This window comes from Neltuma alba, unplaced genomic scaffold (assembly GCF_004799145.2).
Source record: "Neltuma alba isolate B1F8T4 unplaced genomic scaffold, ASM479914v2 tig00011324_pilon, whole genome shotgun sequence".
Classification (NCBI taxonomy): domain Eukaryota; kingdom Viridiplantae; phylum Streptophyta; class Magnoliopsida; order Fabales; family Fabaceae; genus Neltuma; species Neltuma alba.
The window spans coordinates 72,794-96,140 of NW_021636031.1; the positions used below are offsets into that span (position 1 = coordinate 72,794).

Consider the following 23,347-nt stretch of genomic DNA (forward strand, 5'->3'; position numbering starts at 1 on the left):
ATGCCCCTGTTATGCTTTCCCAGCGTTTTTGTGACAAATTCGGATGATTTATGATAGTTGCCTCCCCCCCCCCTCAAAAGACCTCGTGATTTTAGGCACCCTGTTCAGCCTACCGGGTTGGAGCAATACGGTCTTGAATCTTCTTGGTCCCAATGACATTGTTGGTGTCCTAACACTCGATGTTCCTGGAATTTTGGGGCTTCAGGGCACAACAATGTCATTGGTACCTAGAATGTTCTGTAGTTACCTCTTCTGCAAGCCCGGTAGGCCTTCTGCCTTGACAAGAATGAAACTACGACGTTGATTTGCTTAAGATTGGTCACAAGAATTGAAGGGATTGTTTATATTGTCATTTCTTGCTTGATTAACATTGTGTCTTTCATGTGATTGTAAGCTATAGCATGTTATTGCAGCATCAGTTCTGTGGGATTATGATTAGTGGTTGTCCAGACGTTGCAAGTTTAATGGCTGTTACTGGAATTCAATGAACAATTGTTGTGTTATGCCCTAGTATTGCCCAACTCTTTCGATCTGCATTGTTTGGTGAATAATTTTATCAATAATATCCCTGAGAGGAGATAGTTGCTGCAGAAACTTGGAGAATCCTGCCATAAGAGGGGAGCCGATGCTTCCTTTAAAGAAAGTCTTGTTGCCTGATATCCCATGCCCCATATGATGCATTCTGCTGGCTCAGAAGGAACCATTAATTAGTGAAATCATACTGTAATCAGAGAAAAGCTTAGTGGGAGGGATTGAAGCCTAATGATAGGGTTTCTTTCGTTCAGTAGGGAACACCATTAAACCGAAATCTTGGTCCCCAATCCTATGTTTTATTTGCGGTTGCCAGGTTTCTGTTCATAGTCACTGTTCTGGGTTATGAGTATTAGAAAACTTTTATCTTGGTAAGATGCATGGGTTGAGTTACGAAAGTGATGCAATCTCACTACAGCTTTCTTATGTAATGGGGATTTTGTAGCTGTTCTGATCGTCTAATGTTGCCGTGTCATTTGATGTTCTCTGTGATTAAAATGTTATGGTATGACTAGTGTTGTTGAGTAATCTACGCAGGTGAACCGTTTTTATGTAGTAAATTTAAAATTTTCTTCGGAGCACTGTTGAAATAAAAAAGGAGCCTATCTGCTCAAGGAAACATTTGATGCTGTTCATAATTGCTGGTCGTATTCAATAGGTTCCTTATGTCACCCCCAAAAAAAAAAAAAACAACAACAAAGGTCCTTAGTGACTCCCATCGTGGTCGGATGTTATGAGATTATTTACATGTGGCGCCATCAAGCAGAATTATCAAATGTATTAGTTACTCACTACTTCTAAGAAAGTTTGGCTTGAAAAATTAGTCCAGATTTACTCGTCCAAGCTTTTAGAGGTCTCATCCATACTTCGAAGCTATCCGCTCGTATCTTATCTACTGCTTGAGAACAGGCTTCGAGGAAAGGTTCCGCATATCCTTGTTAATAAATCCTAAGATAAGGACAGGGGAGAGGTAATCCTAATCCTAATAGTTAACCACCACCATGCCTGCTATGAGTTCGGTACGATGATAATCAGACAAAGGGTTGCATCATTTTGAATCTTCAGGATAGTCCGTTGACCTGTAATGAAGCATTTTACTGTTCAGCAGAAAGAGCAATTCCAGGAAAGCAGGGTGAAGACAGGGTAACAATTCAAGGAAGAGTATGGAAACCATAAGCAATGGAAGCAATAGAAGGGTTGTCATCTTCTAGGAGGTCCCTTCAAATAAATTAGCTAGCTGAGTTAAAATCCAAATCCTCCCCAATTTACCATAAGGATATGGTTATTGGGATGTGATGTCATCAGGAAAATGCACCCGTAGCGAACTGTTGGCTCATAATGATGCGAGTATAGAAGGTAACTTTATGAAGGTGGGGATCGGGGGACATAACAAGCCCCACATAGAAAGTGAAAACATGAGAAACTGACCAAAAAGATTCCTTACTGAAGAAGCACTTTGCGATGGGATAGATGGTCGTGGGTGGGGTTTAAGTTTAACACAGAGGAAAAGACTTTGCTAGTAACTCTTACCATGTTTCAACAAATTCAGAATATTCAAAATTTCAAACTTGGGATGCAAGCCTTCCTTTTTATTTTATTTTGTTGTGTGTGTGTGTGTGTGTGTGGTACCATGTGGGAGATTCCACTGTTGCCTTTCGTTATTGGTGGGTTATGAGGTATGAAGGAGGGGGTGAACCTTCCTAGTTTCGTCTAAGGCTTTTGCCTATGATAATGTATGAAATGAAGTTGACTAAAGGGGGTTCATAAATGATGCAATCCCTCATCAGCTTCCTTCGCAATTTTCATCAAATGTTCTGTGAATTAAAGGGTCTAAAACTTTTACTCCTTGTGGATATACTCCTTCCGTGTCTTATTATAAAATCTAATTTTCTTGAATGGGTTTTTTTTTTTATCAACTCTTCTTTGAGTTTATCTGAGTATTTAATACAGTGTTACTTATTTTACCTTTAATTTAATGTATTTAATGCATTTTCTTTCTTCATTTATCTCACTATTACTTTCTCATATTTAGAAAAAAAAATTTTATTTGCTACATATTAATTGTTTTTAACTTATTTTAACTGTTTTCTTAAACCGCACGATTTAGTTAAAAGGATCTTATAATAAGAGACAGAATAGTAAGCCCATAGGAAAATAAGCTACTTATCTCAGTACATTTAACCAAAACATTGAATTGTGGTTCAACGCTTCTCCTTCTTTTTTCCCCCCTTGCTGAAAGCGTTTTTCTTAAAATAAAGGAACAATGTCGATTAATATTCAACTGAGATTATCATACATCGTTGGTCTCTGTTCTTTTCCAAAAGACCGTACCCTTTAGTCAAGCAAAGTGTTGCAAGGTCAGCTAAAAAATGGTGCTTGCGAAAAAAGGCAGAAGCATAGATGTAGGAATATGATGGAAAGCTTTATTAATTTGTTACACGAATTGAAGAATAAGATAAATCACAGATAGATGCTTGGTTTTCATAAAAGAGTACGACTGGTCTTTCAAACTGCACTGTGCAGAGAAAAACGCGTGAGATTTGATGATGATTAAAAGAAAGAAAGTTGATTTAGAATCGCAGCGGAAAGGAAAAAAGAGAAGAGAAAATGTCGCAATCTGGCAATGAAAATTCGAAAGGAGGAAGGAATGAGGAAGGAGGAAGCCCCCAACTCAGAAAGAGGAATCCACTTATCCTTCTTTCTCTTCGCTTATGCTGGCCTTTGACCTGTACGGACACGGTTATTTGTTAGTGGGTCCCACAGTTGATTGCGTGTCCAAAACTTACGAGTCCTCCTACGCATCGTCGTTTGCATGCATGACGTCATCCACTTGCCCCTCCTTCACCCGAAGTTACTAAGATTGTCCAAGACGCTACAAATTATTCTTTCATGGCGTGTCATTTATTTAATTTTTGAACTTCATCCTTCAAAATAATATATCTGTTAGTTACCCCCATTATATATAACTTCTATATATTTGTATATGCCTTCGATAAAAATAAATAAACAAATAATATCCGCATCATTTTTATTTATTTTAATTCGAATTTCACTCCCTTCTCTTTAAATGTCGATGTGAGTCTTGCTTCGAGTGACCAACTTTGGAGTATTGCCTTCCACTGTCGTTCCTGAATAAACAAAGACACCACAAGTGCACACACTCTCTCTCTCTATCTCTCTAGGTTTCGTCTTCCTCAAGCTCTCCGCCTACCCTTTGATAAACTCATCAGGTTATAGTTGAGAGTCAGCCATGGCGGACCCAGCTCTTATGCAGCAAGATATGCCGTTGGGGTTCAGATTCTGCCCGACAGATGAAGAGCTCGTCGGTCATTACCTCCGCCACAAATTGATGGCTGATGATCCCTCCATCCACGACACCATCCCTGAGATTGAGGTTTGCAAGTTCGAACCCTGGGAATTACCAGGTCTCATAATCCAAAACCTTCATCTTCTTCTCCTACAAACCAATATCTGTTTTAGTGTAGCATTATTATTTATGCTTCAATCATCTTATGATGCTCTGCCGTTTGATCTTGCTTCTTCTTCTTCTTCTTATCCAACAGCTGTTGTTCCATCGTCTTCGCTGAACAAGTCAGGCGACCCAGAATGGTATTTCTTCAGTCCTCGCTGTTACAAGTACTCTAATAGCAATCAGTATAACAGGGCAACATCCAGTGGCTACTGGAAAGTAACAGGTCAAGACAGAGAAATCAGGGATCTTGCCACCAACAACGTTATTGGGACCAAACAGAGTCTAGTTTTCCACCAAGGACGCACTAAAACTAATTGGATCATTCATGAATATCAATATTGTGATGACTTTTTTCCTCCAAACCAGGTAAGCTTCTATTGTTTGTTTGCTTATATCTAGGAGAATGCGGAAACTTAACTAATTGGTGACTAAATGTTTATCACCAATTTTCATGTGGAGAACATTTTGTGTATAATCGTTTCTTCCGGATTATATCTGGTTCCGACAAACAAATGCTTGGTTATTCTTCCATGTGGCAGGGAACTTATGTTCTATGTAAGCTAAGGAGGAAATCCGGGAAGAAAACAAAAGAAAAAACCGATGAGACAAGGGAGCCAAATGACGGTATGGCTGCCGAGTATGGAAATCAAGCAAATGATATGATTCCAGGAGTAAGTAGAAAAATTCTCGAGCTGCTGATAAGTATACTGTTCATATATTTCATATGCCAGCTCAATACGTGAAACATAATGAGAACTGATATTTGATGATTGATATATGATTCAGGTACAAATTCCGGAGTCAGGTGACTTTGGAGGCTCACCGCACGAAGTGGGGTCAAGCAATGAGATGCTGCGTGATGAGCCAGAAGACGCATTTGATGTGGATTCGCTTTTGCTGTCGTCTCCGCTTGAGGATGATCAAGACTAATTGGAAGCGTTTACGAGTATCAGGCATATGCGTGCGTTGAGACAATAAAGAAAGGAAAACTATCTATTATGTTAAAGGAGAGAAAGTACAATTGTGGTGTGTATCTTTTTTAAAGTGTTCTTGCGATTAAGTGTTTGTTTGGATCAGTTGTTCTTTTTCTTCTTTTTTTTTAATGATTTAGCGCTTGCTGTAACTAAGTTATGATCTACTCCTGATTATATTATGTTTGCATGAATACTATTTTCTTTGGCTATAAGAGATTAATGTTTTTCCCCTTGGCTGACAATTAACATGTTCATCAGTATAAACTTCTGATAGCAAGAAACAGATTTTGGTCCTATTTGGTATCACGATTAAAATAATTTATAAGCAAGTTTTACGTAAATCAAAATCAAATTTTTTTAACTTTTTAACTTCATATTTTGTAAATCATGATAAAAAACGGTTTACAAGCTATTGTGGGCGAGCCATTTGTAGTATATCAAAGGAATGTAAAATATATATACCTTCCAATAAAAATGAAAATGAATAATGTTAAATAATAATGATAATAATAATCAATTTGGGTATTCAAAATGAAAAATGCTTTTCCTTAATTATATACCAAACACGTGATTGATATTGAAGTGTTGAGAAAATAATATATATAGTTAGTTTACAAAAATTTCACAAAAAAATTTTATAAAAAAAAATACTTCTAAAATTTCAAAATTTCAATAAATTTAAAAAATTAAAAAATATTTTTTTAGAATTTTCTCAAATTTTATTTAGAAAAACACCTATCTATTGCCTTTAAGGATAGGAATAAAACACAACAGTGGTTTTATTTGACAAGAAAAAGAATTGAAGAATGTGGCATGGAAGAAAATGGAGAATAAGTTATTGCAAAACGATAGTTTCATTTGATAATCATTTCGGGGCCCCTGAACTAGTGAAATGATGTGATAGAAGTCAGAGGACAAATCCTAGTGGGGAGCATAACAAACCATAACAAAGAGGGGCATCAGAAAACATAGTGGGGTCCCTCCGTAGCCTACAGCTCTAAAACTTGGGGAGCAAGTCTTGCCTTTTTATTCATTTCAGAATATTTGGAAATCGGAATCACAATTGGGTAGGATGGATATTTGCTGAAATTATCACTAGATAAAACACTTTATAACCATTTCATTTTATGTTGAAAAATAAGATAATAATGATGAAATTAGATCCTATGTATTTTCAGAGTTATTATGATTTCATATTCCTTGATGTCAGGATAAAACCTGTGCAAATTTAGAATGAAAAGGTCGGCATGAAATAGAGCGAAAATCAAATTTTATGCTTTGTTATGTGAGTGAGAAGATAACATGGTTAGAGGAAAAAAAAAAAAAGCAGAGAAAATATACTTTTGTCACCATCCGAACGAGGTTCAACATAAAAAATCCCTCAATATTCAAAATCGTAACCTTGGTGAGCAAGTTTTCTTATTTATTTATATATTTTTAATTTTTAATATACCATTCCAGAATCTTCAGAGAATAGAGATATTATGATGAGTAGGATTAAGGAAATATTTGGATAGAAACCAAATCAAAATTTTAAAAATATTTTTACTGATTATGAAATAAATATGTAAAAAAAAAATTTGTCTTATTTTATAAAAAAATACTCCTCCGATCCTTAATATAAGACTCATTTAACTAATTTGATTATATCAAAGAAGTTAGGTAAGTTAGTTAGTTATAAGAAAATTGACACATTTTTCCTAAGACACTATAATCATTTTTCCTAATACCCCTATCTCTTTTACTTAATTATAGTTGATGGAGTATTTATAGGAGTAATTTAGAGAAAATTGATAAATATAAGAAATGAGTTTTATATTTAGGATCAAAACCAACTCAAAAATTAGGTCATATATTAAAGAGCGGAGGAGTACTTCTTGAAAACGCTTCCAGGAGTTTCCAAATATCCCCTGTGACTTGTAACTGACTGGGAACAAAAAAAAGGACAGGTGAAGTGCCGTGTAACTGAGGGGAAGACTCCAAAGACCAAAAGATTCTCTTTAGTCTTACGCGGTTTGTGGGCCGGGTTCTATACTTTTTACGTGCCCGAACATTACAGGTCCTCACACATCATCGTCTGTTTATTTTCAAGTTAATTGTAATTTATCTCGCCATTATTTAAGAAGAGCTGCGCTTCCGCTCTTAGCTTCAAGAGATAAGCCCAGTGCTCCCTTGAATCCAAATTGCCAACTCCGACCACTCTCTCTCTCCCTCTCTCTCTCCCTCCCTCAATCTCCTTAGGCATCTTGCCCTTTCCGACGCTGTATTGTTACCAGTGACACAGCCATGCCAAATTCAGCTCCGACGAAGAGACGTGTGCCTGTGGGATACCGATTCCGTCCGACCGAGAAAGAGCTCGTCGCTCACTACCTCCGCCGCAAATTGAAGGCCACGTGATCCTTCTGTTCACAACACCATCCCGGAGATTGATGCCTGCAAGCTCGAACCGGGGGATATACTAGGTATTTTGATTTAAATTCTTCTTTCAAATTTCTTAGACTTCGTCATCTTTCCTATGCTATGGCGTTTGATTTTGCTTTCTTGTTCTTCTTCAGAGCTTTTGGCGAATCAGTTTGACGATTCGGAGTGCTTTTTCTTCAGTCCCTGCAATTATAAGCACTCTAACAGTACCCGGAGGGACAGGAGAACATTACTGGTAATGGCAGTGAAGTCATAGATCAAGACACTAACAATGTCATTGGGACCAAGAAGATTCTGTTTTTTTTATTAAAAAAAAAAACATAATCCTCGAAAACTAATTGGATAATCCATGAATATCATGGTGTTACCTTATCAGCACATGAGGCAAAATTACGTATTGATTTGCTTACGAGATGTCTTTACAGATATTCTTAGAAAATAAAGATATATTTACAGATATTCTTAGAAAATAAAGAGTATATATCGTGTTTCTGTCCATTTTGTGTATGATCATATAACTAATATTGGGAGGTTTTTTCAGGTCTAACTTTTAGAGTCAATAGCATCAGTGTCATTGGTTTTATATTACTCTTTTAATGTCTCTCATTGTTTGGTAACTGATATTTATTATTGGTAAATGGTGATCCCGTCCATTCTCCTTAATATGTCATTTGGTGTAATATTTTTTTTTTTCAATCAAAATTATTAATACTATCATTTCTAATTTTATACTCCAACTTACAAAAGACCCATGCTTTATACTGATTAAAGCAGAATAGCGAGAAGAAGATAAAAGAAAAAACTTATCATAAGAGAAAGTTAAGTAATGTGATGCTTGAAGATTAAAATCAAGCAAATATGTCTATGAATTCAAGAGTAAGTAGAGGAATTCTTAAAGTTTACAAGGCGTATGTGAGATAGCAAATGAACTAATATTTGGTTGTTATGTTTTTGAGGAATATTGTTTTTCTAATATAAGTTCAAACACTCAAATATCTTTCCAGTTAAATGGAGTTATAAGTTTGTTGACATAAACACCTTCCCAATCAAATGAAACTATGGACTTAATAATTCAGATGTTTTCCCAATCAAATGAAGTAGAAGATCCATTGATTCAGACATTTTTCCACTCAAATGAAACTGTGAACCTAGAGGTTCAAATACCTTCCCAATCAATTGAGTCTGAATCTATAGATTCAGTGATTCAAACACTTTTTCAATCAGATGAAAATATAAACTCAATGGTTTATATACCATTTATGTCAAATTCTAGCACTGAGCTACCATTTGATGCATGATAATTTGACTTCAACTTACTCTTGCTGCGGTCTCCGAGCATGGATTAGCAAGGGTTATTCAGAATGATGGCAATATCTAGTCTGCGTTGATGGAAAGCGTCGAGAGCTACCTATAATTTTAAGTAGTGCGGTGTATCTTCCTTTTTTTTTTTAAGTTGGTTTTTTTTTGTGGTTGGTTTTAATTTGTAAATTATGATTTTCTAATAATTTAGTAAAAGAATTGCTGTGTATCATCTTTCTTGGGTTCTATGGCTTGTAATAGACCAGGGACTATTTACCTGTACCCTTGATCCCTCTGTTTTACATAATGCAATTTTTTGTGGCAAAAAAACGATTGTTGTCTTGCCATGATCAACAGCAGATTCTTCCGTGTATGTATAGGATATCAGATATAACCAAAAAAAAAAAGCCCTTATTTTTAAATAAAAATTTAAAAAATTAGCATTGTTAAAATAACAGTGACAAATCAACATCTTAATAACAGCGTGCACCTCACTTTGTGCATCCGAAATGAGTTTGTTTTTATATGCTAAAATTGGTCATTGATATTATGGTGTTCAATTGTGTAAAAGGAACTCCTCTGTTTTTTTGACTGAAAAGTTTGATTAAAAAAAATAGTTTAAAAAACGACGAAAGCTAAAATCAAGGTTTGCCGCTAATATTTTCTTCAAAAACATGATAAGTGATAATGGACCTTGCCCAAAAACTGAAAATAATATTTCTATATTATTGATAATATCTCACACCCAAAACAGATCACAAGAAGACTATTTATAGGCCTCCGGGTCCAATATGTAGGCCCAATTTCATAACTAATGCAAACTGAATAGGACTACTAAGCCCAACAAATTACAAACATATTTGAATATTTTCCACACTCCCCCTCAAGTTAGGAACTCTATATTCACAAGTTCCTAACTTGCTCAGAATATACTCATGCTGCGGACCCCCAAGAGCTTTAGTTAAGATGTCTGCAAGTTGCTCCTCTGACTTGACATGCTTGAAATTTATCATTTTAGCTAGCAATTTTTTTCTTACAAAGTAGCAGTCAATTTCAATATGCTTGGTTCTTTCGTGAAAAACAGGATTTGAAGCTATATGAATGGCAGATTTGCTGTCACAATAAATGGTAACAGGTTCAACCTCATGAACATGTAACTCCTTTATTAGTCCTACAATCCATGTGATTTCAACAGATGCCATTCTTAGAGCTTTATACTCTGCTTCAGCGGAAGAAATAGATACTGTGCTTTGCTTCTTACACTTCCAGCAAATAATTGAACCCCCCAACTTAATTAGGAAGCCAGTAACTGACCACCTTGAATTTGTGCAGCCTTTATGGTCAGCGTCGCAGAAGCACTCCATGCTAGTAGAGCCATTAGCTGAGAGAAAAATGCTACGGCCTGGACTGTCTTTAATATATCTAACTAGCCTTAGTGCTGCCTTCATGTGTGATTCTTTTGGTTCTTGCATGAATTGGCTTCAAACCTGCACAGTAAATGATATATCAGGCCTAGTTAATGTAAGACTTGAAAAGGTACATTTTTTCCTTATTTCATTAAATTTACTGTATGGATGTATATTTTTATTCTGAATTTATACTTTCTAAAATATTATTTTTATAAAGTAAATATAATAAAAGGATTAAAGCGATAAATTAGGCTTAAAGGGCATCTAGCATCCTGAAATATTTTCTTAGGTACACATAGCGCATTAAAATATTTTGAGGTACATCTAGTATCATGAACTATTTTTCAGGTACGTCTAGCACTTTAAAATATTTTTTGTGCATTGATGTTGGATGTATCAAAGAATATTTTAAAATATTAGATGCATCTAAAAAAATATTTCACATTGTTAGATCCACCAAAAAAATATGTTAAGATGTTGGATATATTTGAAAAAGATATTTTAGAGTGTTGAATATACTACAAAATACTCTAAGATGTTCGATGGATTTAAACCCACAAAATTAATACCTTAGAAGTAGGACTTAAAGAAGTATTTCCTTCACCTATATTCTGCATTTTTTCGTTTTTATGTGAAAATGTTTGCCTCCTCACATCATGATAACTCTCTAAAACAAACGTACAGGCAGACATGCGTGCACGTGTGCACACACAATCTTTCTAGGGGATGCTCAGTTCTTAAACTTTTGATGGGCGGATTGGGGTGATGGGCTTTCTTTGATTAACAAATTGATGGGCTTCTTAACCTAAAGATGACAGTAATCTAAGCGACGCAGTTTGACCTTTTGGGCCCTAATTTGTTTTTCGGGGTTAGGGCAATCTGAAAGCCCTAGAAGAAGCCACCTACAATTTTTGGTTGCTTTGCTATTCTTCCTCTATTTTCCCTTTTGCAGTGCTGGAATCTCTACATGTTGCTCTGTTCTCAGGTAGCAACAAACCTAGTGCTTATGACACTTCGTTATTCCTTCGTCTTTCTTTCTATGGCGTTTGAATTTTTCATGACAAATTTTGATGATCCAAATAGTTTTTTTTTTCTTTTCAGATCTTGTGATCTCAGGCACCCTTGACTATTCTGCTTATCAGCTATGAGGAAAGCAGTCTTGAGTCTTCTTGGTCCTAATGACATTGTTGGTGTCCTGATTCTCGATGTCCCTGGAATTTTGTGGAGCTTCAGGGTGAAGAATGTCATTGGTACCTAAAATATTTTGTAGTTACCTCTCATGGTAGCCTGGTAAGCCTTTTGCTTTGACAAGAATGAAACTACAACATTGATGTGCTTAAGATTAGTCACGCGATTGCAAGCTAGAGTATGTTATTGTTATAGTGGTTCTGTATGTTTTGAAATTTACTTCAAAATATGATTAGTAGTTGTCCAGATGCTGCAAGGTTATTGGTATTTACTGGAATTCATTGAATAGTAGTTGTGTTAGGGCCTAGATACTGCCCAATTTTTTCAATCTGCATTGTGTGATGGGAAGAATTAATCATTAATATCCTTGAGATGCCCTAGAAACATGGAGGAGCCTGTCTTAACAGAGATGCCGATGCATTTCATTTGAAGAAATGCGAATTTTAACTCCCCATATGATGTATTCCGCAGGCTTTGAAGAAAACAATAGTTAGTGAGATCAAATCAAATCAAATCACTGAGTTTTAATTTTACATGCTTCTTTTATAATTTTGAGACTATGACTTCTTGTGGTAATCATATCTATATATATAGAGGTTGTGTTCTACTCTGAGTTCTGCTTGTTTAGCTTATTCTTTGCAATGAGAGGGATATCCTCTTTCTCTTTCCATCTGTCTATGTCATCTTCTTTTTGTTCTTGGCTGGTAAGGATAATTGAGCTGTTTGCAAAGTATTTCCATCGCATGGATTATTAATTGAATCAACACCTTCTATTAGTAGTATTTCTGTTTAATTTGTTGCAAACTAGAATATGCATGTTCTTCTTCCATTTTATTAACTTTAATTTTTTTATGCTTTGTTACTTTTGTCCCTCCTGGTTAATAAAATCTGCAAGTGCTATTGGGTATCATGGAATAGGCAAACACCATAGGTTCTTGAGTAATGAAGATCACAGAGCCATCTCCTATCTCCTATTACAGTATAGTCAAGAAGGGAAACTAATTTGAGGGGCTATGAAGAAGGTTGCATCAATGTATTCAGTATCCAATTCTGTCATTAAACTCATTTGGCAAAAAACAAAGGTTGGGGATGGTGTATGTCATGAAAAAACAGGAAACTATGGTCACAAGAGAGTTGAACTTCACACTGATTAATTTCTTCAAGTTTTCCTTTTGTTAAGAGAACCACCTTGTGAGATTTATCCTGCACACTAAATATAAATAAAACCTCTTTAGTTAGACTTCTAAAGAAGGGAGTTATCCAATGTCATTCTAATGCCATTAAGTGATATTTGAGGGAAGAGAGTAAGATTGCTTGACTACAGTTTTGTTTGTCCATGATTGAAAGTGGTTCTAACTTTTAAAAGCATGTATAATGTAGTTCACATTGATGAGAAGTGGTTCTATATGACTAAAAAGACTTTGAACTATTACATGCTATCAATAGAAAATGATCCATTATCTACTGCACAAAACAAAAACTTTATTGGAAAAGTCATGTTCTTGGTTGGTGTTGGCCGTCCAAGGTTTTGACTGTGAAGGCAATGAAACTTTTTCCAGGAAAATTGGAGTCTTTCCTTTAGTGACAAAAGAGCTAGCAAAGAGAAAAAGTGTTAATACACCTGTAGGTTCATTGATAACAAAGCCTATAACTTCAGTTACCAAAGAAGTTAGTAGACAGTTTCTTATTGGACATGTTTTGCCTGCTATAAAGGCAAAGTGGCCTAGAGATTCAATAGGGGAGCTGATTTATATTCAACAGGACAATGCAAGATGTCACATTGATCCAAATGACAGTGAGTTTTATCGAGTTGCCACAGAAGATGGGTTTCATATCCGCTTGATGAACCAACCTCCTAATTCTCCTGACTTGAATATTCTAGATCTTGGCTTCTTTGATGGCCTACAATCTTTACAATACAAGAAAACACAAAAAACAACTGATGATTTGATTGCGGCAGTGATTAGATCATTTGAATCATTTCCATCCATCAAGTCTAACAAAATATTCTTAACACTTGAATGTTACATGGCAGAAATCATGAAGGATAGAGGTTCTAATAAATATGATCTTCCACATATAAGAAAAGAAGTCATGGAAAAGGAAGGTCCACTACCAAATCAAATAAAGTGTGATCCAAAGTTAGTACAAGAAGTGATGGAGTATTTGAGGTAATTTTTCCTTGAGTATTTTTTTTCTTTTGGTTAATATGTATGCATGGTGCTTAAATTTTGTGTGTTGGATAATTCATAGTTGAGGCAATATTGGATGATTCAATAGCAAACTAGTCTTTGGCTTCAACTACTAATTTTTGCAAAAGAAGAACTCACCAGCCACCACCTCGTTGAGATTGAAGAATGGGGTTTAGTTTTTGTGTTTCTAAAAACTTGAAGGTTTATTCGGTGTTGTTTGATGGATATTCTAGAGTGATTAACAAATGCATAGGATATAGGAAGTTCATAATTGCTTAGGTATTTCTTGGTGTTGTTTCTATATTTTTGACAGTTCTACTTATTGTTCTAGCCTTTCATACTGTCATCAGAATCTATAGTATTCTGTGTACAAAGAACTATTTAGTCCTTCAAATTAATAAAATCCACCATATTATAGTATTTGTTGGTTGTTGTTTCTGGAGAATTTACAAATTCAAGTCCATCTAATAATTTTTTATGTGGTTTATAGATTTTTTTAAAAAAAATAAGTTATTCATAGATTTAAAATGAATTTTTTAACAGTCACGAGGCGCCGGCTTATAAATTTAAAATAATATTTTAATGCCCAGGATTTCATTTTTCTATTGTTTTTTTCTTAGTTTCTTTTCCAAACATAAATTAATCTTTTAAATATTTTTTGTTGCTATTTAAACAGGGACGGTTAAAATTTAACAATTTGAGTTATTTATATATATTTTAATAATTTAAAAGTGTATTACTACCTCTGATCCTAATTATAAGAGCTAGTTGACTAATTTGAGGAAATTAAGGAAATAAGTTGAGTTAGTTATTTATCTTAAATAGGTGTTATCTTTCCTAAAATATCCTTACTAATCAAGTGTATTGACTAGAACTATCATTGTTAGAAGGGCTACTTTAAAAAAAATGTGTAAACGTGAGAGACAAAGTAGATTGGGGTCTTATATTTAGAATCAAAATAAAAGTTAAACAGGATCTTATATTAAGGACCAAAGGTAGTAATATATTTATAAAATATTAAAACTAACCTAATCAAATTTTAATTCAACAGGTGAAATGAGAAGTGGAGAGAGGAAGTAAAATTGCTCCACATGTAATTGTTATGCTAGTATTTGATTATAGTTAATGTAATACAAGCAAGGGTAGTTGGAAAAAAAATAGATAAACATGAGAGACAAAGTGAATTGGAATTTTATATTTAGAATCAAACTAAAAGTCAAACTAACTCTTATAATTAGGATCAGAGGTAGTATAAGATTATTTACATGTGGCGCCATCAAGCAGAATTATCAAATGTATTAGTTACTCGCTACTTCAAAGAAAGTTTGGCTTGAAAAATTAGTCCAAATTACTAGTCCAAGTTCTCAGAGGGCTCATCCATGCTTCGAAGCTGGCCATTCTTTTATCTTATCCGCTGCTTAAGAATAGGCTTTGAGGAAAGGTTCCAGATATCCCTGTCAATAAACCCTAAGATAAGGACAGAGAAGAGGTAATCCTAATCCTAATAGTCACCTACTAGCATGCCTGCTATGAGTTCAGTACGATGATAATCAGAAAAGGATTGCATCATTTTGAATCTTCAGAACAGTCCTTTGACTTATGATGAAGTATTTTGCTGTTCAGAAGAAAGAGCAATTCAAGGAAAGCAGGGTGAAGACAGGGTAACAATTCAAGGAAGAGTATGGAAACCATAAGCAATGGAAGCAATAGAAGGGTTGTCATTGTTGAAGAATAATTCAAAACTGATGCTCGTATTTTTCTCCACGTTTCTATTTGTTTAATTTATTTTTTTGTTTTATCCTCAAGGCTGTTAGTAATGTATTTAGTGGTCCTTTATTTTCTCCAGAGTCCTTTATTTTCTCAAGTAAGGTGATAGTGTACAACTTAGTGGGTTAGAGGATCGAGATACGTGGGATATTCAATTTGTTCTTAGCCTATATATAGGGACTTGTGATGCTGTCATTTTACACCAAGTCAGAAGCAATACAAAAAGCATTTGTTTATTATTTCTTTGCTTTTCTATTTGTCTATTTCGTCCTCTTCTTTGCCAACAAAAGTGGCATCAGAGCCAGGTTGGTTCTGTGGGCAATAGAGTGAGATTTGGGTCCATTGGATATTAGTGTGAGACACTTTTTGGGTTTAGGCAGAACACTTTCTCTGCTTTTTTGAGTGTCTGTGAGCAAGGGAAACACGAGAGGAGAGAGAAAGGACGAAAAGCAAAATGGCTTTCACTGTGAATGCTGGTTCTTCTTCTTCACAACCGCTCATACCCATTTTCACAGGTGAAAAGTATGAGTTTTGGAGTATCAAGATGAAGACGCTGTTTATGTCTCAAGACCTTTGGGACTTGGTGGAATTTGGCTTTGTGGATCACATCGATGTAGATGAAGAGGCTGAGGAAAGATTAAAAGAAACCAAAAAGAGGGATGCCAAAGCTTTGTTCTTCATTCAACAAGCTGTCCATGGGACGATTTTCTCAAGAATTGCAGCAGCAACAACGTCACTGGAGGCTTGGCAGATTTTGAAAAAGGAGTTTCAAGGTTCTTCAAAAGTGATTACGGTAAAATTGCAAACTTACCGTCGTGATTTTGAAACTCTGTCTATGAAAAGCAGTGAACCTGTTCAGACTTATTTATCTAGAGTATCTTCTCTTGTTAATCAAATGAAGTCTTATGGGGAAAATATCTCTGAAGAAATTGTTGTTGCAAAAGTTTTAAGGAGTCTTACTCCAAAGTTTGAACATATTGTTGCTGCGATTGAGGAAGCTCATGACTTGTCTGATTACTCATTTAATGAACTGATGAGCTCTTTGCAAGCCCATGAAGAAAGGTTGCTCAGGTCTAGTGAAAAGCATGAGGAAAAGGCTTTTCAGGTGAAGGAAGAGATACCACAAAACTCTGCCGGTCGTGGTAGTGGTCGTGGCAGACATGGTAGAGGCCGTGGAAGAGGAGGAAGAGGCCAAGGAAGAGGACAAGGCAGGGGAGGTTCAAATGAAGAGAAGAAAACCTTTCAATGTCATTACTGTAAAAAGCCAGGTCACAAAGAAGCTTTCTGTTGGAAAAAGCAGAAAGATGAGAACAACCAAGCCAATTTTGCAGACAATGCAGATGCTGAAAGTAAGCTGTTCATGGCCTTATTTTGTGAAAAAGAAAAAACTAATGATGTATGGTTTTTGGATAGTGGCTGTTCCAATCATATGACAGGAACCAAGTCTCTATTTAAGGAGCTTGATGAGTCTCAGAAATCAGACGTGACCCTTGGTGATAACAAGCATATTCAAGTTGAAGGTAGAGGTACTGTTAGCATTAAAACCAATCAAGGTAATGCTAAGATTGTCCTGGATGTGATGCATGTTCCTAGTCTATCTCATAATTTGCTTAGTATTGGGCAATTAATGAGTAGTGGATATTCAATTCTGTTTGATGATGATTGTTGCACTATTAGAGATAAGAAATCTGGGCAAATCATTGTTAGAGTTCCTATGGCCAAAAATAGAATGTTTCCATTGGATGTTTCAATGCTTGAAAAATATGCTTTGGCTGCTAGTGGTGATAATGAAACTAGACTATGGCATTTACGATATGGGCATTTAAATATCAGTGGTTTGAAGTTGTTGAATCAAAAAGAAATGGTTTATGGTTTACCAAAACTTGATTCTCTTGACTTTTGTGAAGGATGTGTCTATGGAAAGCAAAGTAAAAAATCTTTTCCTGTTGGTAAGGCTTGGAGAGCCTCTGAATGTCTTGAATTAGTGCATGCTGATTTGTGTGGACCTATGAGTATGGGATCTCTTGGTGGTAGTAGGTATTTTTTTACTGTTCACAGATGATTGTAGTCGTATGTCTTGGGTTTACTTCTTAGAAAACAAGTCTGAAGCTTTTGACAGGTTCAAGAAGTTCAAAGCTTTTGTGGAAAGAAAAAGTGGTCTTTTAATAAAGACACTTCGAACAGATAGAGGAGGTGAATTTATCTCAACTGGGTTTAAGAACTTTTGTGATGAAAATGGAATTTGTAGGGAGCTTACAGCACCACATACACCAGAACAAAATGGTGTGGCAGAAAGGAAAAATCGTACTGTAGTAGAGATGGCCAGAAGTATGATGCAAGAGAAAGAACTTCCTACTTATTTTTGGGCAGAAGCAGTTGCAACAGCTGTTTACCTTCTCAATTTGTCTCCCACAAAAGCTGTTCGTAATCAAACACCATATGAAGCTTGGACTGGTAGAAAGCCAACGGTAAGCCACTTCAAAATTTTTGGTTGTATAGCTTATGCTTTGATTAAAACTTACTCTCAAAAGTTTGATGAGAAATCTGAAAAACATATTTTTGTTGGTTATTCTTCTGAATCAAAAGCATATAAGCTATATAATCCCATAAGTGGCAAAATTACCATCAGCAGAGATGTAGTATTCAATGAAGGTGCTAGGTGGGATTGGAATGCTAAGCAAGTGCAACAAGTGATTCCTATAGAAGTTTCTCAAGAGGAAGGGCAAGAGCCACTTACAACAGATTCATCTAGCAGAAACTCTTCCTCAACAACTCTTGAAGAGTCTTCTGTTGCACCAATTCCATTGAGAAGATCAACAAGAACCAAAAAGCCAAATCCCAAATATAGTACTGACATATATAATTGTCAATTTGCTCTTACTGTTTCAGATCCATTAAGCTATGAAGAAGCAACTGAAAAGGAAGAATGGCAAAAAGCAATGGTGGAAGAGATGAAGTCTATTGAAAAGAATGGAACATGGGAGATGGTGGACTTACCAGATGGTAAAAATGCAATTGGCTTAAAGTGGGTGTTCAAGACAAAGTTTGCTGCAGATGGAAGCTTACAAAAGCATAAAGCTCGTCTTGTGGCAAAAGGCTATGCACAGCAATATGGTGTTGATTTTGAAGAAACCTTCTCTCCAGTAGCTCGGTTTGAAACTGTGAGATTAGTGCTAGCATTAGCTGCACAACTACAATGGCCAGTTTATCAATTTGATGTCAAATCAGCGTTCCTCAATGGAGACTTACAAGAAGAAGTCTATGTGGCACAACCAGAAGGTTTTATAAAAGAAGGCAGTGAAATAAAGGTGTACAAGTTGAAAAAGGCTTTGTATGGTTTGAAGCAAGCTCCTCGAGCTTGGTACAGCAGAATTGATGGATATTTTCAAAAAAAGGGGTATATGAGAAGTGAAAATGAACCCACCTTGTTTGTAAAGAAGGAAGGTAATGATTTCATCATTATTTGTCTTTATGTTGATGATATCATTTATAGTAGCTCCTCTACTGCTCTTGTGGATGAATTTAAGTCTCAAATGATGAATGAGTTTGAAATGTCAGATATGGGCTTACTACATTACTTCCTTGGTCTTGAAGTTTATCAAGCTAAAGATGGAATATTTCTTTCACAAAAGAAATATGCCAGGGACCTTCTCAATAAATTTCACATGCTTAATTGCAAACCTGCAGCTACTCCCATGAATATAAATGAAAAATTACAGCAAGAAGATGGAGGAGAGATGGCAGATGCAAGGAGATTCAGAAGCTTGGTTGGAGGTCTAATTTATCTAACCCACACTAGACCTGATATTGCATTTCCTGTCAGTGTTATTTCTAGATTTATGCAGCAACCTTCAACTGTTCATTATGGAGCTGCAAAGAGGGTCTTACGCTATATTGCTGGAACTTTGGAGTATGGCATTTGGTACTCTAAAGTCTCTAATTTCAGGTTGTGTGGGTATACAGATAGTGATTGGGCAAGCTCACTAAATGATAGAAAAAGTATTTCAGCTAATGTTTTCACTCTAGGCTCAGGAGTGATCACCTGGAGTTCAAAAAAACAAGCTACTGTAGCATTGTCAACCTCAGAAGCTGAGTTTTATGCAGCAACTTCAACAGCTTGTCAAGCTATTTGGCTAAGAAGAGTGCTTGTAGATCTTCAACAACAACAGAAGGGACCAACAGAGATATTTTGTGACAATAAGGCAACTATCTCCATGACAAAGAATCCAACATTTCACAGCAGAACCAAGCACATTGATATTCGTTATCATTTCATTCGTGATCTGGTAGCAAAGAAGGAGATAGCATTGGAATATTGCAGCACACAAGAGCAGCTGGCTGATGTTTTGACCAAGGCTTTATCAAAAGAGAAGTTCTGCTATTTCAGAGAATTACTTGGTGTTTGTAGTTTTGAATTAAGGGGGAGTGTTGAAGAATAATTCAAAACTGATGCTCGTATTTTTCTCCACGTTTCTATTTGTTTAATTTATTTTTTTGTTTTATCCTCAAGGCTGTTAGTAATGTATTTAGTGGTCCTTTATTTTCTCCAGAGTCCTTTATTTTCTCAAGTAAGGTGATAGTGTACAACTTAGTGGGTTAGAGGACCGAGATACGTGGGATATTCAATTTGTTCTTAGCCTATATATAGGGACCTGTGATGCTGTCATTTTACACCAAGTCAGAAGCAATACAAAAAGCATTTGTTTATTATTTCTTTGCTTTTCTATTTGTCTATTTCGTCCTCTTCTTTGCCAACAGTCATCTTCTAGGAGATCCCTTCAAATAAATTAGCTAGCTGAGTTAAAATCCAAATCCTCTCTCAATTTACCATAAGGATATGGTTATTGGGATGTGATGTCATCAGGAAAATCTACCCGCAGCGAACTTCTGGCTCATAATGATGCGAGTATAGAAGGTAACTTTGTAAAGGTAGGAATTGGGGGACATAACAAACCCCACATAAAAAGTGAAAACATGAGAAACTGACGAAAAAGATTCGTTACTGAAGAAGCACTTTGCGATGGGATAGATGGTCATGGTGGGGTTAACACAGAGGAAGAGACTTGGCCAGTGACTCTTACCATGTTTCAACAAATTCAGAATATTCAAAGTTTCAAACTTGGGATGCAAGCCTTCCTTGCTATTCTCTGTGTGTGTGTGTGTGAGGTACCATGTGGGAGATTCCATTGATGCCTTTCGTTATTGGCGGGTGTTAGTTATGAAGGAGGGGTTGACCCTTTCCTAGCTATTTTCGTCTAAGGCTTTTGCCTATGATAATGTATGAAATGAAGTTAATTAAAGGGGCTAAATTATTTTTTTCCCTTGTGGATATAGGCCTATAGGGAAATCTTTGTATAGTTGACTTATTTAAATTCTGTTGAGAATTGTAATGTACTGAAATAAGCTGCTTATCTCAGTACATTTATCCAAGGCATTGAATTGTTGTTCGCTGTTTTTTTTTTTAATAATAAATGAACAATGTCGATTAATATTCAACTGAGATCATACGTCGTTGGTTTCTGTTTCTTTTCCAAAAGACCGTACCCTTTAGTCAAGGAAATTTTTGCAAGGTCAGCTGAATTTACACATCTCAGAATTATTTCGATTGATCCTGCGTTTACTGAAACTTGCCCGAAAATGGTGCTTGCAAAGAAGAGCAAAAGCGTAGATGCAGGAATAAGATGGAAAGCTTCATTAATTTGTTACACGAATGACGAATAAGAAATCTGATATAGATGCTTGGTTTTGACAAAAGAATACGACTGGTCTTTCAAACTGTACTATGCAGAGAAAAACGCGTGAGATTCGATGATGATTAAAAGAGAGAAAGCTGATTTAGAATCGCAACGGAAACGGGGGGGAAGCGGGGAAAAAGAAAAGAAAAAAAGTCGCAATTGTGCAATGAAAATTCGAAAGGAGGAAGGAATGAGGAAGGAGGGAGCCCTCAACTCAGAAAAAGGATTTCGCTTCTCTTTCTCTCTCCGCTTACGCTGGTCTTGACCTGTACGGACACGGTTATTTGTTGGTAGGTCCCACAGTTGATTACGTGTCCAAACATTACGAGTCCTCCTACGCATCGTCGTTTGCATGCATGACGTCATCCACTTGCCCCTCCTTACGCCCGAAGTTACTAAGATTATCCAAGACGCCACAAATTATTCTTTCATGTCGTGCCATTTATTTAATTTTTGAGCTTCATCCTTCACAACAATATATCTGTTAGTCACTCCCATTTTATATAACCTCTATGTATAATACTGAAATTATACAGTTTCAAATATCTGCATCATTTTTATTTATTTTAATTCGAATTTCACTCCCCCTCTTTAAATGGCGATGCGAGTTTTGCTTAGAGTGACCAACTTTTAGAGTATTGCCTTCCATTGTCGTTCCTGAACAAACAACGACGCCACTCTCTCTCTCTCTCTAGGTTTCGTCTTCCTCAAGCTGTCCGCTTGCCCTTTGATAAGCTCATCAGGTTATAGTTGTTAGTCAGCCATGGCGGACCCAGCTCTTATGCAGCAAGATATGCCGTTGGGGTACAGATTCTGCCCCACCGATGACGAGCTCGTCGGTCACTACCTCCGGCACAAATTGATGGCTGATGATCCCTCCATCCACGAGACCATCCCTGAGATTGATGTTTGCAATTTCGAACCCGGGGAATTACCAGGTCTCATAATCCAAACCCTTCATCTTATTCTTCTGCAAACCAATACCTGTTTTACTGTAACATTATTATTTATGCTTCAATCATCTTATGATGCTCTGCCGTTTGATCTTGCTTCTTCTTCTTCTTCTTATCCAACAGCTGTTGTTTCATCGTTTTCACTGAACAAGTCGGGCGAACCAGAATGGTATTTCTTCAGTCCTCGCGATTACAAGTACCCTAATAGCAATCGGTGTAATAGGGCAACATCGAGTGGCTACTGGAAAGTGACCGGTCAAGACAGAAAAATCAGGGATCTTGCCACCAACAACGTTATTGGGACCAAGAAGAGTCTGGTTTTCTACCAAGGACGCACCAAAAGTAATTGGATCATTCATGAATATGACCTTTTTCCTCCAAACCAGGTAAGCTTCTATTCTTTGTTTGCTTATATCTAGGAGAATACGGAAACTTAACTAATTGGTGACTAAATGTTTATCACCAATTTTCATGTGGAGAACATTTTGTGTATAATCGTTTCTTCCGGATTATATCTGGTTCCGACAAACAAGTGCCTGGTTATTCTTCCGTGTCGCAGGGAATTTATGTTGTATGCAAGTTAACGAGAAAATCCGAGAAGAAACCAAAAGAAAAAACGGATGAGATGGTTCATGGTACAAGGAAGGCAAATGCCAGTATCGCTGCCGGCTATGAAAATCAAGCAAATGATATGATTCCAGGAGTAAGTAGAAAAATTCTCGAGCTGCTGATAAGTATATTGTTCATATATTTCATATGCCAGGTCAATATGTGAAACATAATGAGAACTGAAATTTGATGATTGATATATGATTCAGGTACAAATTCCGGACTCAGGTGACTTTGGAGGCTCACAGTACGAGGTGGGGTCAAGCAATGAGATGCTACGTGATGAATCAGAAGACGGATTTGATGTCGATTCGTTTTTGCTGTCGTCTCCGCTTGAGGATAAGCAAGACTAGTTGGAAATATTTACGGTCTCAGGCACATGCATGCGTTGAGACAATAAAGAAGGGGAGAAAAAACTATTATGTTCAAGGAGGAAAAATACAATTGTGGTGTGTATCTTTTTTAAGTGTTCTTCGCATTAAGTATTTGTTTGGATCAGTTTTTAAATGATTTAGCGCTTGTTGTAATTAAGTTGCTACTCCTGATCATATTATGTTTGCATGAATACTATTTCCTTTGGCTATAAGAGATTAATGTTTTCCCCCTTTCCATGTTCCTCGGTATAAACTTCTGATAGGAAGAAACAGATTTTGGCCCTATTTGGTATCACGATTAAAATAACTTATAAAAATATTTTATATAAATTGAGATAAAATTTTTCTCACTTATTTACCTTCTATCTTGTAAATCATGATAAAAAAACCTCTTATAAACTATTCCAAATAAGTCATTTGTAA

At 36.1% G+C, this 23,347-nt stretch overlaps 3 protein-coding genes across 5 annotated transcripts in view; all 3 read left to right on the forward strand.

Annotated features, from left to right (window-relative positions):
- The first annotated feature begins 3,657 nt into the window (after nucleotides 1–3,657).
- Nucleotides 3,658–23,069, forward strand: LOC114711969 (protein NTM1-like 9). 3 transcript variants are annotated; one of them, XR_003737181.1, is made up of 4 exons: nucleotides 3,658–4,369; nucleotides 4,543–4,674; nucleotides 4,790–5,082; nucleotides 23,050–23,069. XR_003737181.1 is itself a non-coding variant. In XM_028896417.1 (4 exons), the coding sequence occupies exons 1-4, from the start codon at nucleotides 3,782–3,784 to the stop codon at nucleotides 4,931–4,933; spliced, it is 726 nt and encodes a 241-aa protein (XP_028752250.1). In that variant the 5' UTR covers nucleotides 3,658–3,781; the 3' UTR covers nucleotides 4,934–5,189. The 3 variants fall into 3 exon arrangements, 2 of the variants coding, with proteins under 2 accessions (XP_028752250.1, XP_028752249.1); XM_028896417.1 differs by lacking the exon at nucleotides 23,050–23,069 and having other exon boundaries at nucleotides 3,658–3,956; nucleotides 4,095–4,369; nucleotides 4,790–5,189; XM_028896416.1 differs by lacking the exon at nucleotides 23,050–23,069 and having other exon boundaries at nucleotides 4,790–5,189.
- LOC114711967 (protein NTM1-like 9) overlaps nucleotides 7,171–23,347 on the forward strand; it is a 31,610-nt gene continuing 15,433 nt past the window's right edge. Inside the window, exon 1 of the mRNA XM_028896414.1 lies at nucleotides 7,171–7,263. The gene's annotated coding sequence lies outside the window, so the exon portion shown is untranslated. The remainder of the gene's footprint in view (nucleotides 7,264–23,347) is intronic.
- LOC114711975 (protein NTM1-like 9) lies at nucleotides 21,753–23,059 on the forward strand. Its single transcript, XM_028896424.1, has 4 exons — nucleotides 21,753–21,926; nucleotides 22,065–22,327; nucleotides 22,501–22,644; nucleotides 22,760–23,059. Exons 1-4 carry the CDS (start codon nucleotides 21,770–21,772, stop codon nucleotides 22,901–22,903), a joined length of 708 nt encoding a protein of 235 aa, XP_028752257.1. The 5' UTR covers nucleotides 21,753–21,769; the 3' UTR covers nucleotides 22,904–23,059.